Here is an 18158-nt window from a genome sequence, read left to right on the forward strand (position 1 = left end):
CTATACGAACATATAAATATATGGGAATAATTTGATAGGTTGGTACGCTTTAATTTACTAACTTAACCCCGCTGAGTGGTGAATTGTCCAATTCTTATTAATCTTCGTTAAAATGTATAACCATTTTTACAAGATTTTTTCCTGATCATGGAGAGATATAATTTTACGTATTTCGTATAAACAATTATAATGTTATATTAAAATTTGTGAAATATGTCTTATATCAGATAAATTGCATGAACATAGGAATGTAAATATGGAAGACATGGAGTTCCAAAACACTCCATGTTACCGTCAACCGCTAGACTTCTATGACTTATAACTTTAATTTCGATGTGAGACTGGATATAAAAATCTTATGCGGTATATTTATACGTTTATAGTTTTATCGTTAAGATCGTCGTTAGTTGTGTGCAATATAGTAAAAAATTTCTATTCACATGTTCGGTAATATCTTTCACTCTGAATAAACGGGCAAGTCAAGCTGTCAAGTAAATATTACAAATTGATATTCTTTCAATAATTCAATTGAAATTGTTAATTTTCCATTATAAGAAAAATGTTGGTGCATCGAGAGAATCATTTGAGAAAGAATGAAGATATTTGAGCGTGTGGTCTTTTGAAATACAAATACAAGGATGCACCACAACAGAAGGAAAAAGAAGAGAGTAAATTATGGTGTACGAGCTGTGGAAGTGGTTCGTGGAACAAAGGGATATGGTTTTACTATTTCTGGACAACAGCCTTGTATATTAAGTTGCATTGTACAAGGAAGTCCTGCTGAAAATGCTGGACTACGAGCAGGAGATTATTTGGTGGCTGTTAATGGTCACAATGTTAGTAAAGTTCCACACGACGACGTGGTGCAGCTAATAGGACACTCCCAAGGTGTTCTAAGATTACAGATAGCTGAAAATTATTATTCCGATTCATCGGACGAAGAAGGTTTTGCTACCGTTAGGTCCAAGCCCAAATATGCACATAAGCCACGTGCTAACAATACAAATGCTATACAGTTACAATGTAGAGTTGCTAAAGTTGTTAGGGATTTACAAAGCGGTGCCATGTTCGATACAACTGGAAGAGCAGTGCAACAAAGTAAAATACATTGCAGTCACCTTCATCATCGTTGGAACATGAGTAATCCTCTTCCTCCGCCACCTCCACCTACGTCGCATAAACGAGATTCTGAAAAAATTGTACATAGAACTGTGGTCGGTTATTTGGGTACTATTGATATTCCTAATCAATTGCATCCGTCTTCTATGATGCAGGTAGATGCTTCAGCTTATATAGTATATAAACATGATTTCGTATCAATTTTTATAATGTCAATTAATATAAAATTTTTCTTAATACTTTTAGGTTCTACGAAAATGCATCAAAAGGTTAAAGGCAGAAAAACGAAATCCGACTACAGTACTTTTAACGATACATGTGGCAAACATAAAACTTACTAATTCAGAAAATCTTGTTATTGCTGAATATCCATCCTATAGAATAATATTTTGTAATTCTTTTTCTGAAGAAGATAAACAGTATTTTGGAATATTAACAAAGTCAGTCAAAGACAAGGATGACATAGTTTCGAACTCGTGTCATGTGTTCACTATATATTATAAGTTGATTGATCATGCGATACACTCTAGTACTTGTAACGTATTTGGATTTACATGTACGAAAACCTCGGAACTGAACATGTGCCAAGAATTTCCTGATAGCTGCAACAGTTTAATAGGAGCCATACAAACCTTATACATATCCGATACTACTAATGGCGATGCCAATCCGATGTACAACGAGGCACGAAGACGTCAGGATGCTGCTTCGCCTCAGCCTAGCAACGTTAGCACGTCGACGGCTCATTCAAGCAATAGCGATTCCGGTATAGGTTTCAAAGACGACTATCGTTCACGTTCGGAAAGAAATGCAGACTTTTCCCATTCCAGACAACGCTCCATTTTGCAGAGAGTATAGTATTTACTTTTTGCGCTTTAATCATTTATCAGACTTAATCTTTTATCTTGTCATAAAACGTGATAAAAACTTGGAAAAAAAAAAAGAAAAAAAAAAAAAAAAAAAAAAAAAAAACAAAAAACAAAAAATAAATACATTTCTCTTATTTCCAGGGTCTTATAATGCCTCCTAGCAGAGGAACATTTAACGAAACTGCAGGTTCTAGGCTCACAGTACGGGCAATATCAGATTCAAGATGGGAGAATATAATAAGATCGGGTACGTCGAAGGGAAACGGGATATCATCGTCGTATGAGCCTACAACGGGGATAAATAACGAAAAAGTTTCAGTGAATTTTGACAATCCACGCGATGGAACGAGTTCGTCTACAGTAGTGGTAGGAAATCGTTCGATCGTTTCAGAAGGGAAAAATTCATGGAGGAGTGGGGATGCCACCACCTGTCCGGGACCATCTGCTCCTGTGGTCATGCAGGGGTTCGGTAGTTCGTCCGTTGGTTCTCTCTCATCTGCCTGTACCACCGCGATGCTTCACGAACGAACGGACGAAGTTATCGATACGTCGGAAAATTTGTCCAACCAATCGCAAATTTTAACGCGAATTACCGCCTGCGACAAATTAAGCCCAAAGGTCTATTGCGGCATGTCGAAATCGTTGGTTCATAGCTTGGAGGATTTGAATCCTACGTCGGAACATTCATCATCGTTTTTACACTCGTATGGCAATAAAAATGACAAACCACGTCCATGGGGAAGCTTGCAAGAAATACGGAGCACTCGTACCTGCACGTCGGACAATTGTTTGGTAAGAAATTTTTCTTCTTCTTTCTTTCTTTTAATTTTTTCTCTTTGTATTTTTTTCTTCTTCCATTTTCTTTTTTTTTTTTTTTTTTTTTTTTGCCAATATCTTATACGTTCGTAATTAATCATTCTGTACGATACATAACGGGTAGGTAACGTAATTATTAACTTGTACGTAATGACCCATATTCGTTATCGTTATGATTAATCATTCATTATACTTCGAAATCATGCTAATTCTTCGCGGAAGCAACGCTAGGTAAGATGGTCTCGTACTTTTTCTTTTCTTTTTTTTTTCACGATTTCCGTTGCTCCCTGTTTTGCTCTCTATTGAAGCTGCGTCATCACATTTCCTGCTTGCTATATAGTTCCCGTAGTTGCTCGTAGGGCAGTTTGGTGAATCTATATCTAGGTATATGAACGAAACGAAATATTAAAAAAAATTAAATACGCTTATTTATTTACTATTCTACTTTACAAATAAAATTTCTTTCGATTTATCAAGAATAAAAGATTCATTTCTTACTCGACGAGCTAAATTTAATCGAACAATTATGATTCGTTTGAGGCCGATAAAAGAGAAAAAAAAAAAAACGAGAAAACAATACTTTGCAAGTAAAAGTAATAGCTAATGCGCGAGTTAACGTGAGTCATAAAAAAATATACAGAGTGTCCTATTAAATTCGAACATTTTTATTTAATATACGTACGTTTATCAATGAAGTATCGACTTGAATGGGGACACCCTGTATGCAGGGCGCACAAGCATCGTGCGCGCGTGCGCGCATGTGTGCAGTGTGTATGCGTGTTTATGAGTGAAAGAGAGAGAGAGAAAGAGATATATATATATATATATATATACGGTTAGAAGAGAATACACACGTACGGCCGGCATACGTCCGCACGCAGTGATTAGTGTTGTCTGGGTACGAAGTTGCTGCTTTTACGGAGTCCTCCTCTCTTCTGGTCAGCAGTGCTGGGCTCGCTAGTGCGCGCTGGTGCGCGTATACGTCCGTTCGTTCGTTCAGAGACGGACGGGACTCTGCGCGCATTATGCGCTGCCCCATAAGAACGTATCGTTTGGGTTTTGCGTCTCATATTTCGTTATCGTCAGGATTAAAATCTTAAGTCGTGATGTCGTCGTCATCATCGTCGTCGACGACGACGACTTCGTCCTCGTCATCGTGAACCTCGTCCTCGTCGTCGTCGATCTCGTCGTCGACATCGTCATCATCGTCGTTGTCGTCGGTTTTTTTTTCTTTTTTTTTCTTTTTCTTTTTCCTTTTATTTCTCGTCGTACTTGCTCAACGTCGTACGATCGTATAATAAAATCGTTTCGTACGTATCGCGCGTCGCCACGGCTGGGCGGAGCCCTCTCCTCGTTGATCTACGTTCGGTCGAGCTCGTTTACGGTGATTCTCTCTTTTTTCTTTTTTTTGTAATTTTTTTTCTCTCATTATCAGTCTTATTATTTCGTTTCTAGTTTTTCTTTCCTTCTTTTTTTTTTTAATTATTACCTTTCCTTCCCTCAACCTCACACCCTTACTCTAAAACAAAGTCCCCTCTCCACCTACACCAAAGCCGTCGGATTCTCCTCTTTCACCCTTTGTCCTCTTGTTCTCTCTCACCTCCCTCCCTCCTGAAGCACCCACCCATCCACCCCACCTTTTCCTTTTTTACTTTGCGAGTTTTTGTGCATTGCGAAACACGTGCGTACAAAACGGATAATTACATGGGATTCCGCGTCATTCCCCGAGGCTGCAGCTTCGTTGGACAGGACATGGATTCTTTAAGGAAATATTCGGTATGATTAATCGTAATTTGGTGAAATTAAGAGTACCCATTTAATTCGAACAACGTGCGTTTGAATTTATTATTATTCTTATTGTTATTATTTTTTTCTACATATAATTTGACTTAATTCAAACGACATTTCGAAGGACGTTGGTAATATTATTCGCTAATTAATAAATGATTAAATTATTTAAAAGAGAGAAAGAGAGAGAGAGAGACAGAAAGAGAGACATATATTATATATGTGTACGTGCGTTTTATCACGATGGGATAACATTTGACATTAGAGTTGTTAAATAATGCGATAGGAAGCGCGTTAAATACGTCTTATTGTTTACTCGTTTGATCGTTCTTAAATATTTCTTTTTTAACGACCTACTTCGTTAATATGAATGGAGAACGTCGTCGAGTGTGTGTATTCACGTAACGAGTGTATCCACATTATACGTGATTTCATTCGCATTTCTTTGACACGGATTTCCCCGAACGGAACCGTAAGTTTCCGTAGTAATTGGATTTATTCTTTTGCCTTTATTATAAGAAAAACAATTCTCCTACAAATTTTCTTCCCTTTGCGACGGAATAAAGGCGTTAACGTTATAAATTGATTTTATTAGAGTAAGATCCTAGATAAAATATATTCTACTTGTTCGCGTTTAAATTAACGTCGATTAAAATATATAAAGTAGAACTTTATATATTTTATTATTATTATTAGTAGTGTTATTGTATAAGAGTGATTCTCTCTCTCTTCCTCTCGTATTTTATTTTATTACGCGTTGGCGCATTTATTAGAGACACACGGTCCGTAAGGCGGTAACAACTCTCGAGCGAGTATCATTAAAATACATGGGAAACTAGAAGTACTTGAATTGAATATCGCGTGGGACTGTTGTGTATATTCTCACGTTGTTCACCATGGAACAAGCATCGTGCAACAGGTGCTGCGTGACGAGCAAACTCAGATTTTTATCGTCGAATTGGTTTTAGCGTTGCATAGAATCCGTAGTTTTTCTTTTCTTTTTTATTTCCTCATCGACGCAATGAATCCACTTTTCTCGCGGATTCTTGTTGAAGTTAATCTTCTTCATGATTCACGAAAGAATTCGTGGGATTTAATGAATTTTCTTTTTTCTTTTTTTTCTTCTTCCAATACAATATCAATTTCTTTTATCTTCTAAACAGAATAATATTGTTTAATTAATAGTCTTCTTTATTTTTTATACTGTGGGATTAAAAAAAAAAAAAAAGAAAAGAAAGAAGACTATATACGATACGTAGAGTTAACTTCTTTAAAACTCTCGTCTATTTAAACAGGAACTGTTAATTTGACTATTAATACGCAACCCTCCTGTTCTATTCGACATCGTTCACAATGCATAACGGAGCACGCAGGTCCGTTCTCTTGTGTTGCTTTTACGGTCATTTGTTACATATAAAACGAAACGCATTTTTTCTTTTCTTTCCCTTCCGTTTTTCGTTGTAATTTAAAATAATTGATTTATCCGTCAATTACAGCATGGAAGTACAGAATCATGTGACAAAGTCAGCGATTGTAAAAGCGTACATACGTGGGCAAATGGATTTGAAAAATTATTGGGAGACCCAAAGGGTTTGCAGACGTTTGCAGTAAGAATGAATTTTTTTTTTGTTTTCTTCTATTCGTGAAATTACATAAATAATAAAATTTTTTGATCACAGACATAAGTAATGTTTACGCATATAATCAGTTTGTTTTTCCTTTTGTATTTTTTTCAGGAATTTTTGAAGAAAGAATTTAGTCACGAGAACATTTATTTTTGGGCTGCTTGTGAAAGATATAAGGATACAGAAGACCCAATTAGTCGATGCAGATTAGCTTGGCAGATTTACCAACGTCATTTATCAAATACAGCGGCAGAACCAGTAAATGTTGACAGCCATGCTTCTGGACAGATCACTCAAGAACTTCTTAATGAAGCTCCTGCGAATCTTTTTCTACAAGTATGTGATAGTGGATTTCTTTTTCTTTTATATATATATATATATATATACATATATGCATATGTATATATATATATATGTATATATATATATATACACGTGTATATTATCGATCCAAGTGAACGCGTGCAAAAGTTCGAGCTACGTTGTAGGATCCTTATTATTTATTTTGATTTTTTGGATATTTTTTTCATAGGCACAAAAGCAGGTGTTTAATTTAATGAAGTTCGATAGTTACCCTAGATTTCTAAGGTCTGAACTTTATCGTCATTGTTTAGAAACAGGAAATAGTGCTATCAGTATAGAAGATTATGATTTAAATCTTATTAGTTCACCTAGCGTGAAACTTAAGAAGAGCCATTCGGATGCGGAAGACCGTTGCCGGAAATCTATTCTTCCTTGGCATAGAAAAAATAGGTAATTAATATTTAATCTTTAAATCTCAATAAATAATTTTATTCTATAGACATTTATTTGCATTTTAACATTTATAGATCAAAATCGAAAGATCGTGGTGAAACAGAGTATAATAAAACCCCCAACCGAAGTGAAACTATATACAAGAGTTTTACTACCATTAAGAGAGAAGCAGAAGGTAATAACAATGAGGATAGCGTATCTATATCTAGTAGCAGATCCTCTTTAGCATCATGGGATTTGGCATTGAGGCAATCATTTAACAAACATGTAAGTATCATATAATATATATATATATATATATATATATATATATATATATCACATTTATATTATTTATACATTGGTGTAACAATATTACGCGATAAAAAATTTAAGAACGGATTAGCCAACGTATGAAGAGAAGAAAAAATGATAGGTCCCATTAAGATGGGTCCGGAAATGCTTAATTTCTGAGTTATAAGACTTCCAAATATAATCATGATGTATTGCCATCCGGCACACCATAAACGAAATGCATTGACGCGAATGCATTCATTTGAATATCATTGTCTCAACAACACGCTAGAATGAATAACGCATATTCAATACATAAAACTCCAATAATATCTAACATGCTTCAAAGTCAAGAATTTTCGGACGTGTTTGGAATTAAATGAGACGATGAACTCAGGCATGTATTCAGAGAGGAAATAGACATTTCAAACATTTCATATTAAATGAAATATTAATAGAGCGTATCATAATTCCAAGAAATAAATATAATTAGAATATATTAAGATCATACTTGAAAGTCTTAATAACTTAGAAATTAAGCATTTCCGGACTTGTCTTGATAAAATCTATTTTGTTCTTTTCTTCATACGAGGAATTCAATTCTAAAGTTAATTTTATTGAAACCTTTTATATAATATTGATATTGGGAGAAAGTTAGATTTTGAAAGAAATCTCAACAAAAATCTCTTTCCTTATTCCTTACATATGAAAGGATAAGTTAATGCAGTCACTTATACGTGCCATTTAGTGGAGTTTCTAATTGATTCATCATACAATTTATAATAATATCGTCTATTGAATTATTTTAATAATCAGAGAAGTAGATATTAAATGTTCATTTATTTCTCATGTATGTGAGTTAGTTTGTATAAATTGTAGTCAGTATCGTCCTGTGAAGGACAGTTGAATGAAAAGAAAGAAGTTCGCACCAAATGTACCGGGTTGTGTCGAGTAATATTATCGGACGGGTCCACTACAGTAGTGCCGACTAGCCAAACTGAGAGCATTAAAGATGTGGTTACTCGCCTCCTCGATAAAAGAGCTCTTCGATATACTAACTATGATGTTCTTATACTAGCTACGGATGAGGTTTGTGTCTCTTTCTATTTACATAATGGAAATTTAAAAAGCATTAAAATGACTAACACAAATCAATAAATACTGCGTTACATTTGTATGCATTGAAGCCAATATTGCTAAACGCTGATTAAGATTGTTAGATAATGGATAAAGGTTATGGGATATAATGGTATCTTGCACGTATTATATTCTCTCTCTCTCTCTCTCTCTCCTTCTTTCTCTCTTTCTCTATAAAATCTCGATTCTATTATTGACTCTTATATTGCACATATATTTTTATAAAATGAGGAACCTACAAATGCTTAAATATTCTCGGGCTATTGCACAGTTGATATAAATATGATGGGAATATCCTTGGAAAGAAGGCTTAAACGCCTTATATAATAAGAATATAACTTTAAATATATCGAGGATTTAACCATTGCTAATGCTTATAATTTAATCTGTATAAGATAACATATACATACATATACATATGTATGTATATGTATATATATATGTATAAGCAGTGTCAAATTTGAAGATGTAATCCTTATTAATCATTAATAATTTCATTTATTTTCAGGTAGTGGATACAAAATATCCTTCTTCAGTATTAGCAGGACAAGAGGTAGAAGTTGTACCAACAAAGGTTTTGAAAGTTGATTTACCTTCACGTAGAGTAATCACCGTGATCGCACATAAGGGAAGAACTCTTAAAGAAGTACTCAGGCCTCTTTTGAATAAATATGGTTTCAATTTGGATTTAATTAGTATTTGGAGCGAGGGTCATCGCGTTTGTATGGACATTTCAGCTATTAATGCACCCACGAGACTTACATTGACTACAAACAGCGAAGGTGAAATATACATAGATAAACATTTGAAAAAAAAAAATATGTGATGTCTTTATAAGAATTTTCTGATTATAAATTAGATGCCCAAAGAGATCCAGCTATGGTCAAGTATTCTGATGAAATATCACGTGGACAGCCAACCTTGGATGAAATAACAAATAAAGTATTTGAAGAATTGTTAGTAGGAAAAAGTGCAAGCAAATATCAATATAATGAAGGCTCATGTAAAGTATGTCTTTCGCAACGAATACAAAAATCTATTTAATTATTAAATCTATGTATATATATGTATATAAATCTTAATACATATCTTTTTTGTTTCTTTTTTTTCCATATCGCAGTCTGATGATCAACGTTCCGAAGGTTCTTCTATACTGCCAAGTAAATTTTTTGTCCGTGATTCTACCATGCATGGGAAAAAGAAGGTATGGTTAATTAATTTTGTTCTTTTTTCTTTTTTTTTTTTTTTTTTTTTTTTATAAAAAGAATATTGACATTATATTATCAATGATTATTTCAATATTTTTGAAGATGAAATCTAAGTATACCACCGGAAGTGAGAAAAGTGGTGGCACTACTGAATCCGTTAGCGAAGAAACTACTAGACCTCATCCTCCTCTTATTGCTAAGTGGCGTAATGGCGTGAAATTGCAACTTCCTGGAAGGTTCGACGGAGATGGTAAGTTTCGAATCTTCGATGAAATCACTAATCTTATTATATTAAATGTATACGCAATATATTTATTACTTTATAGATTTGTACGAGGGATTGAAGAGGGCACAACGATCTAGGCTAGAAGATCAAAGAGGAACAGAAATTAATTTCGAATTGCCGGATTTCTTAAAGGTAAACAAAACATATACTATGTTACAAATCATTGCCATAATTGATGAATAGGATTTGAATCATCTAGAGATAGGAAGAAAAGGAGATAAAATGAGCATATTAATTAACAATTAACTACTTAACGAAACGAAATAAAATAGAATGGAAAAAAAAGAAAAATAAATAAATAAATAAGTAAATAAATAAAAAAGAAAAGAAAAGAAAAGAAAAGAAAAGAAAAAAATTATTCTATGAGAATGTTGTCATGCTTACATGCACTGTAATCTTAAGTTCATTGTCATAATGCATTTCGACTCTTAAAGCTATGAAATTACTAATCAGAACAAGGAAAATGGGAAACCTTTGGATCGCAACAAGTTTCGAAGAGCTCGCGTAACGCCTACCAATTTCTGCGAGGGAAGCACGAAATTCTATGATACCGGTGAGGAAAAAGATGTTACGACCGGGCAAGAGCGTGCAACGTACTTGACAAATGGTAGAATCGTAGAACGATTAACAACAGTGCCCGATACAATAGAATCTGTGAGTAAAGGTCTTGATACGTCATTTACTTTGGATGGAACTATAGTAGATGGAGATCAGACAATCGTTGAGAATGGATTTCGTTCGGACCCAAAACATCAAGAGTCCCATTCGGTGGATAGTCAGGTATCGCCAACTACAAAATTATCAAAACCACCGCCATTACCACCAAAACCTAAAAATCTTGTTATGAACGTAGTAAAGACTAGTTATATTATGAATAATACATCGAAGACACATCAAAAATCTGGAAAGGAGAGTCCTATGAACAATCAATCGGAATCCTGTCAAAATAAAAATGTTATCATTTAGCTCGGATTGTATTTCATCGATTGTCGATAATCGACAAATTTATATTATTTAAAACGTCAAAGCCTTTGGAATAAATATAATATAGAATTTCTTCCATTTTATATCTATGTGTCTTCGTTCATAGATCAAGATTTGATAGAGATAGAAAAGAAAGAGAATCAGTACTGGGACGATTCGCTAACGATGATAGAGATTATCTTGACATATCCAAGAAAAATTACTTTGTAACATTTTTATATTCAATAGAAATTCAATGAAATTAAAAAGAGACAAAAGAAGAGGTCTGATCAAAAAAAAAAAAAAACAAAAGAGAGAGAGAGAACGTTAATGTATTGACGTGGAAGGATCGTTTGTTTTTTTTTCCTTTTCTATGATAAGAAGAAATCAATAAAAATGTATGAATAGACTCAGGAAAAAAAATCGGACGGTGCTACGCGCGAGCATGGAAATTACGAGATATTTTAATAAAAATAAAAAGAAAAAAAAAAAGAAAAAAAGAAAAGACGACGAATCGTAGTTGTAAACGAAGCATTTCTTGATAGAATCATTCATAAAAATTGTATTTACATGACATTTTTTTTCTTTTTTTTTTTTTTTTTTTTTTTCTTTTTTTTGGTTTTTCAACGCAAATTCTAACGCTCCATTGTGGCCTTCGAAAAATACTTCCTTTATAATTTAGCCAAGATAAAAAAAAAAGTATATGTGTATTATTATATTCTCACAATCACGTAACTACATGCAGCTGTGTTAGTAAAATAGCTTTGTACGTGCCTTAAAATTAACGATACCTTTCATGTAAGATCGAGAATAGCGCAGGACAATGTCGTCGTGATCGTTATATTTATAACTTTATGATATATATTGTTACATTCCTGGTTGTACAGGACACGTTAGGAATATTTTATTATATTTATAATCATCGACGCATGTGTTGTTACATCAACGAGAGATTTGTGAAAGGAATCCACAAATTTAATACGAATAAATAAATTATCGAAATTTCGTTTAACAAATTGTATCGATCTAATTCGTTCTCACCTTTGTGATATTTAATTACGTGGACAATATATTGAAAAAGTTCACACGAAAAGTTTCTTTCCAGTTTTAAGAATGAAGTTTTTATACAATTAAAAAAAATAAAATAAAATGAATAACAAAATTTGTAAAAAGGCGCGAACTTTTCAAATAAGCGAAACGCATTAATTAATTTAATGCTATCGAGTGTTTAGTAAGAAAATAATATTAACAATAACAATTTATTATATTTATTAATATATTATTTATTTATTTATTTATTTATTTATTTATTTCATTCGGATACGCGTTTAAATCAAGACAATAAATTTAATTACTTAACGATGATTCGTTCATTTTATCGATTACGTATTTCCGATCGGTATCATATTTCTGGCCGACAGAGAGCGCCACCATTTTTGGCGCGCGCACGTACCGTGATCGACGTATTTATTTCTTATGGATAAACGATTTATATTTGAAACGTATGCGTTATGGAGGGTTTAACAAGTTCATCGTCATATTGGAATTAGCTTTCAACGTAATAATATCGAATGATCGATCTCTCTTATTGGTCATGTTAATTCTATTGGTCATCAAACAGGATTCTCACGTCGTGATATCATCTCGTCTAGGTAAGCATTATTGTTGTTCTATATTTCTTTCTCGCAACAGGATATATATTTATACATATATATATACGCATATGTACATTTATGTATGTACATATCTATATTTTTTTTCATTTATTTATTTATCGTTCTAACGTTAGACAAATTTCGAAAAAATTGTTTACCCTCAAAATGAACGTTTCGATGAATATATCAATTATTAATTAGATCAAATACTGTAACATAACCCATTGAAATGGTGTACGATCAAGTTACATTAACGGCTATGATATTTTTCTTATTTAAGGTTAATGAATTAATCTGATATTAGTAAATATACGTATGAACGTTCGAGGCTCGAAAGGGCAGGTCGATTCCTCTAATTCTGGCTTTCTTCTCTCGTTGATCGTAACTACGCGATATAGTTGATACGTATATATACATATGTATGTTACATCATTATAGGTTAAGCTTTATTGGTCTTTTTGATGGGTTTGATGATTCCCCTCCTACCCTTCTTCTTCTTCATCATCTCTTCACTCGTCCCTTACGATATATATATATATATATGTATATGTATATATGTATATATATATATATATAATAATCGGTATGGAAAATTGTTGTTAAATGATCCATAAGTAATTTTCAAAGACCTCTCGAATTTCACTTTTTATGGGACATCCGAATAGCGATACGATACACAATGTGTCATCGTATACACGAGATTCACTTGTGTGTTGTGTGTGTTGTGCCTGTATGTATTTATGTATGTTTATATGTATACAGGGTGATTATAAATTAAGGACCAGGTGAATATTTCGTTTATTAGAAATAAAAAAATATATATTATATAATATATATATTAAGAAGCATTATTACGTCGAATAATATTTACGACTTCCTCTTAAATCAGAAGTTTAATAATTTTTAGGTTTTTTCTTTGTTTTCAATTCATTTTCTTTTTCTCGTTCGTTTATTAAAATTATATATTCGAATGAATTATCTTGCAAAAGAAAAGTTATTACTGAACGAGCGTAGATCTAATAGTTAATAATTAACGAGACTTTATATGTTTAATATAACTTTAAGATTAATGTATAATTAAAAAAAAAAAAAAGCGAAGAAAGGAAAAGAAAAGAAAAAAGAATTCCATTCATTTTCAAAGTTTCAATTATTTCCTTGTATGTAATACAATCGCCATACATACATATATACGTACGTATATTTCTTTTTTCTTTTTTTTTTCTATTATTTCTAACAAAGGAGATATTCAACTGGTATCTTCATTTATAATTACCCTGTATGTATGTATATACATGAAATTTGATCTATATAATTTGACGGGTCAACGAGCATCGTCATTGTCATCATCATCATCATCGTCATCACGAGCGTACGAGATGATACAATAACTTTTCTATGACAACCGAGAAGCCAAATATTTTTTGCTATCGAGGATATTTTCTTTCTTTCTTTTTTTTTTCTTCTTTTTTTTTTTTAATCGTTCCTTGAAGATTAAATTTCATTGATACGCTTGCTGCATGTTATGGAATCATTGAGCGTTACTCAATTTAAAGAACCAACATGAATATCACTTGTCGTGTACTTTATCAATTGAAATACACAAATATTGTTATAAACAATATGAGTCATACTACGTAGGACATATTACGTGTTCCTTCCTAGTCATTTCGTATTAATAGATTATCGAATTCGAAGTCGGACTTTCAAATATAAACAATTATTACAATTCTTTAATACTTTTTAATACTTTTTATTTTTTCATATTTAATATATTATCTCTCAATTCGATACTGCCGTACCATTTTTGTTCTATTATTTATTCTTATCTTCGTTAAGGAAAAAAAGAAAAAGGAAGAAAAAAGGAAAGTCCTTCAATGTACGTTCCGAACGACGATTACTCGAATAATTTCGTAAAAAAATTTTCCTTTCCAGCAAGTTTTTGATCGTTGTAAACTTTTAACGACTACAACGACGAAAGAGAAGATTCAACTACGCGTATGCACACACGTAATACACATGAACGAACAAACATATATATATACACGCACGCAAGACGCATCATACATCCATATACAATACGCACGCACAGCTGGAAATTCAAGTCTCCTTAAGGATAGGCAACCCAATCGGCGTGCAGGTCGTGAAGGGTAAGGGAGGAAGCTGTAAAGTTTCTCTTCGATTATACGAGATGACATATACATAGATACATATATACGTATATATATATATATGCATGTATATATATACAATACAAGAGATCACTCGCGTCACTATTCTCGAGTCGCTCGAGTAACCGAGTAACGGACCGTTCGCAATAACGTGGGCGAGCTCTCTTATATACAGAACATATCTATCTGTATATATATATATATATGTATATATAGATATATAGTATCCACACACGAAAGTAGTGACTGTTACGAAGGGTCTGGACCCCCCATAATACACCAGACGGCGACATTCGGTCCTCGTCTCTTTCTCTCTCTCTCTCTCTGTCTCACACACACACACACGCACACACGCACGACATATAAGCTCTCGCGCTTATCCGTCTTCCTACGCCCCTCCACTCATCCTCCTCCTCCTCCCTTCCTACTTCCATCTTCCTTGATGTGTCCTCTCTCGCTTCTTCCCTTTTTCTTTTTTATTTTTTCTCTTTTTTCTTCTATCTCTTTTTTTTCTTTTCTCTCTTCTCTCTTTCCCTCTCTCTCTCTCTCTCTCTACTGTCTCGAGGTCGTCATCGTCGTCGTCGTCGTCATCATCGTCGTCGTCGTCGTCGTCGTCGTTGGTGCTTTGTTTATCGCAAATATGCGCTCACACTGTGATACTAGAGACCTTCCTTCTTTCATAAGAAGAGAACAGAACGAGAACGAACGTTCGTCGGTCAGTTTATGTCGAGGTGCGATCGAGTGAGGATCGTCGCGTGCGATCTACGATAATAATCACGATCACGAATTCCTTATCATCATTGAATCCATTAATCGTAATTGTCATTGTCATTTGTCGCGAACGAGAAAGAGAGAGAGAGAGAGAGAGAGGGAGAAAGATAAGGAGAGATCGGTAACGTTCGTGAAATCTCGTCCGCCATTTTTTTCTCCCTTTTGATCGATCGACCGTTCGACAGACCACTTTGTTTTTTTCCTTCTTTTTTTTTTTCTTTTTATCTCTTGTTTCTCGTGGATCTCGTTCTCAAACGATCATATTGCTTCCTCCTCCTTCTCTTCTTCTTCTTCTTCTTCTTCTTTTTCCTTGTTGTTGTTGTATGTCATGCTTGTCGAAAGAAATCGAAACTGTGTAATTATTGTATATCATTATGGATGTATTATCGATTCCATTAAATCATTATGTACATTTTTTAATTAATTTAATTAAATAAATTGTACATTATTAATCGAATAGATTTATTAACGTGGCTCGTACTCGTTATTAACGTGATATATTAACGAGAATATCGTCGGGACGTAAGATCGTACACGATCGTATAATTCGCTAAGGAATTATCGGGATTGGACAGTTACTACTTTGTAAAAAATACAGTAAGTCGTATTGCTTAGAAACAGTTTGCAATCGTCTGTCCCTTTTGACATTGAGAAAGGCATATCTCTCCGGCGGCGACGTGTTTGCTATTGCGATTAATCAGCTGATACTTCTCTCTATCTTATACATATGTATAACACTATTATAGGCCTTCGTCGAATCAGTCGAGCGGTTCGTTCCCCTGCATTTTCAAAGATTCGCATTCATTTTTTCGTTATTGAAAGAAACTTTCATGGCAATGTTTCTTTAATGCTCGTTTTAATTAAGTATTTGAACATTTATTAAAATATAATAATAGTACTTCGATAGAAATGTAAACGAAATATTGTATATTATAATCGATTGTATATATATATATATATATATATATATTATATATTATTGATTTGTTTATTAGGTATACGAGAAGTTACATGAAAAAAAAATAGAATAATTATAAGAATAGTTATATGAATAATATTTGTTGTTGATCTTTTTTCTCGTTTTTCTTTTCACCGACATTTAATCACCCACATAATTTTCAATATCATTTGTTCAACGTTATTTAATTTAATAGATTTTTTGTTTTCTTTTTGTCCTTTTGTTATTTTATACGTTTTTGGTAATTTATATGATAAAATGATTCATTCTTTTTTTTTTTATCCACAGATAACGAGACACATAGGTGAAGAACAATGTCACAGGTGCGTAGAATCGTTCCGTTAATGAAAATCACCGAGATCGAAGAGAATTCTCCGCAAAAGGTTCAGGATACGTCGCTGGAAATAGTTTCGCCGGTATCAAGCATGATTCGTGATTTCGATAAGTCTACGATATCGTTAAAAGAATGTATGGAAAGTGATACGAACAATTCAGAGCTGCGTTTAGGTAAGTCCTTTCAATAATCACACTTTTTTCAGTCAAACATTCTTTTTTTATTTCTTTTTTTTTTTCAACAAATATGTAAACTTCTCTTTGTTCGATACAATGTATATCGAAAATTACATAGGAAACTGTTATTATTATTATTACTTTTTTTTTGTTAATCTATTTTTTTATTTTTAATCGATTCGCGACGTTTGATAGTTAATTCTAATCAAACAATAATTTTACAATAATTGTAATAATATTAGATAAAAATCGGTATCTTTTTTTTATGTATGTAACGTAAATACGTTATTAATAAAATAAATCGAATTTGTTTAACGGAGATGATAGGAAAAATAGCAATAACAATGTGACGAGATAACGTCAGGTTTGGTCTACGAGAGGCGTGTATCTCAGGGAAGAAATGGGATGGTATGGGGTGACAGGGATTTCCCCGTCCTTGAGGAGTCCGGGGATGTCTGCTACGGCTTTGAACTCCTCGAACGTCGTCTTTAAGTACCTCGCGGTTCTCATTCGACCCGAGACGCATCATTAAATTCGATCCTAATTCGACCATTCAATATGTTGTTCTCTTTCCCACATCATTTATTATTCTTATTATTATTATCATTATTATTATTATTATTTTCTTTTCATTCGCAACGAAAGGGATGAACGATATATAATGTTATTATTCGACATCGATAATTATAAAATATATCCAAATATCTGTATTAAAAAAATTTTTAATTACAAGAAAATTAAACGTTTCATTACTCGATTCATTTATCGATTAAAATATTAATCGAAATGAATTGAAATGTCGATTGAAACGTTACGTAGCGTTGACGTTAAACTAATTCGCGGAATACATTGGATTGTTGAGTATAACGAAGAAAGGAGGGCTGTTAGTCCATTGTTTAGAAAAAGATAGGTTAGGAAGGAAAGGCAAGAGAGAGAGAGAGAGAAAGAGAAAGTAATGTAATCGAAAGCAGCTTGCCTTTGAACCCTCGAAGCCGTGTCGATAGCAAAAGTGAAATGCGTCGTACGGTCTCTTGTATTTATTGGCACCCATCTTGAGACGGAATAAACGATTGTGTGCGTTCTAGCAGGAGGACCGTTGAGCACCCCTTCGTAACCAAGAGGCAAGTAGTAGCTCGTGCCGAACTTTTAGACCAGGTGCTCACCTGCCTTTTCGTCGGGTGGCTGACTGGCTGGCCTGGCTGGATGGTTGGCTGGTTGGTTGGCTGGTTGGCTGGCTGGCTGGCTGGCTGGCTGGC

General features: G+C 33.5%; 2 protein-coding genes across 6 annotated transcripts in view; both read left to right on the forward strand.

Annotated features, from left to right (window-relative positions):
- The first annotated feature begins 69 nt into the window (after window positions 1–69).
- On the forward strand, window positions 70–11585 carry loco (regulator of G protein signaling family member locomotion defects). Of its 3 annotated transcripts, none has more exons than XM_035884901.2 (14): window positions 70–1274; window positions 1366–1971; window positions 2130–2780; window positions 6089–6199; window positions 6329–6553; window positions 6750–6970; window positions 7048–7240; window positions 8126–8335; window positions 8892–9165; window positions 9243–9391; window positions 9504–9587; window positions 9694–9841; window positions 9918–10009; window positions 10312–10395. In XM_035884901.2, the coding sequence occupies exons 1-14, from the start codon at window positions 639–641 to the stop codon at window positions 10315–10317; spliced, it is 3606 nt and encodes a 1201-aa protein (XP_035740794.1). In that variant the 5' UTR covers window positions 70–638; the 3' UTR covers window positions 10318–10395. The 3 variants fall into 3 exon arrangements, with proteins under 3 accessions (XP_035740794.1, XP_035740793.1, XP_035740791.1); XM_035884898.2 differs by having other exon boundaries at window positions 72–1274; window positions 10331–11585; XM_035884900.2 differs by lacking the exon at window positions 8126–8335 and having other exon boundaries at window positions 10331–11585.
- A 577-nt stretch (window positions 11586–12162) lies between these two features.
- Window positions 12163–18158, forward strand: part of LOC118449834 (M-phase inducer phosphatase) — a 64346-nt gene continuing 58350 nt past the window's right edge. Inside the window, exons 1-3 of one of the 3 annotated variants that reach the window (XM_035884937.2) lie at window positions 12163–12492; window positions 14428–14642; window positions 16681–16899. In XM_035884937.2, coding sequence (XP_035740830.1) covers window positions 16707–16899 — 193 coding nt within the window. In that variant the 5' untranslated portion in view covers window positions 12163–12492; window positions 14428–14642; window positions 16681–16706. Of the gene's footprint in view, window positions 12493–14427; window positions 14643–15386; window positions 16032–16680; window positions 16900–18158 lie in introns of those variants that run through there. The other 2 variants (XM_035884938.2, XM_085662700.1) reach the window with 2 other exon arrangements.

This window comes from Vespa mandarinia, chromosome 19, assembly GCF_050613455.1.
Source record: "Vespa mandarinia isolate Hongniang chromosome 19, ASM5061345v1, whole genome shotgun sequence".
NCBI classification, from domain to species: Eukaryota; Metazoa; Arthropoda; class Insecta; order Hymenoptera; family Vespidae; genus Vespa; species Vespa mandarinia.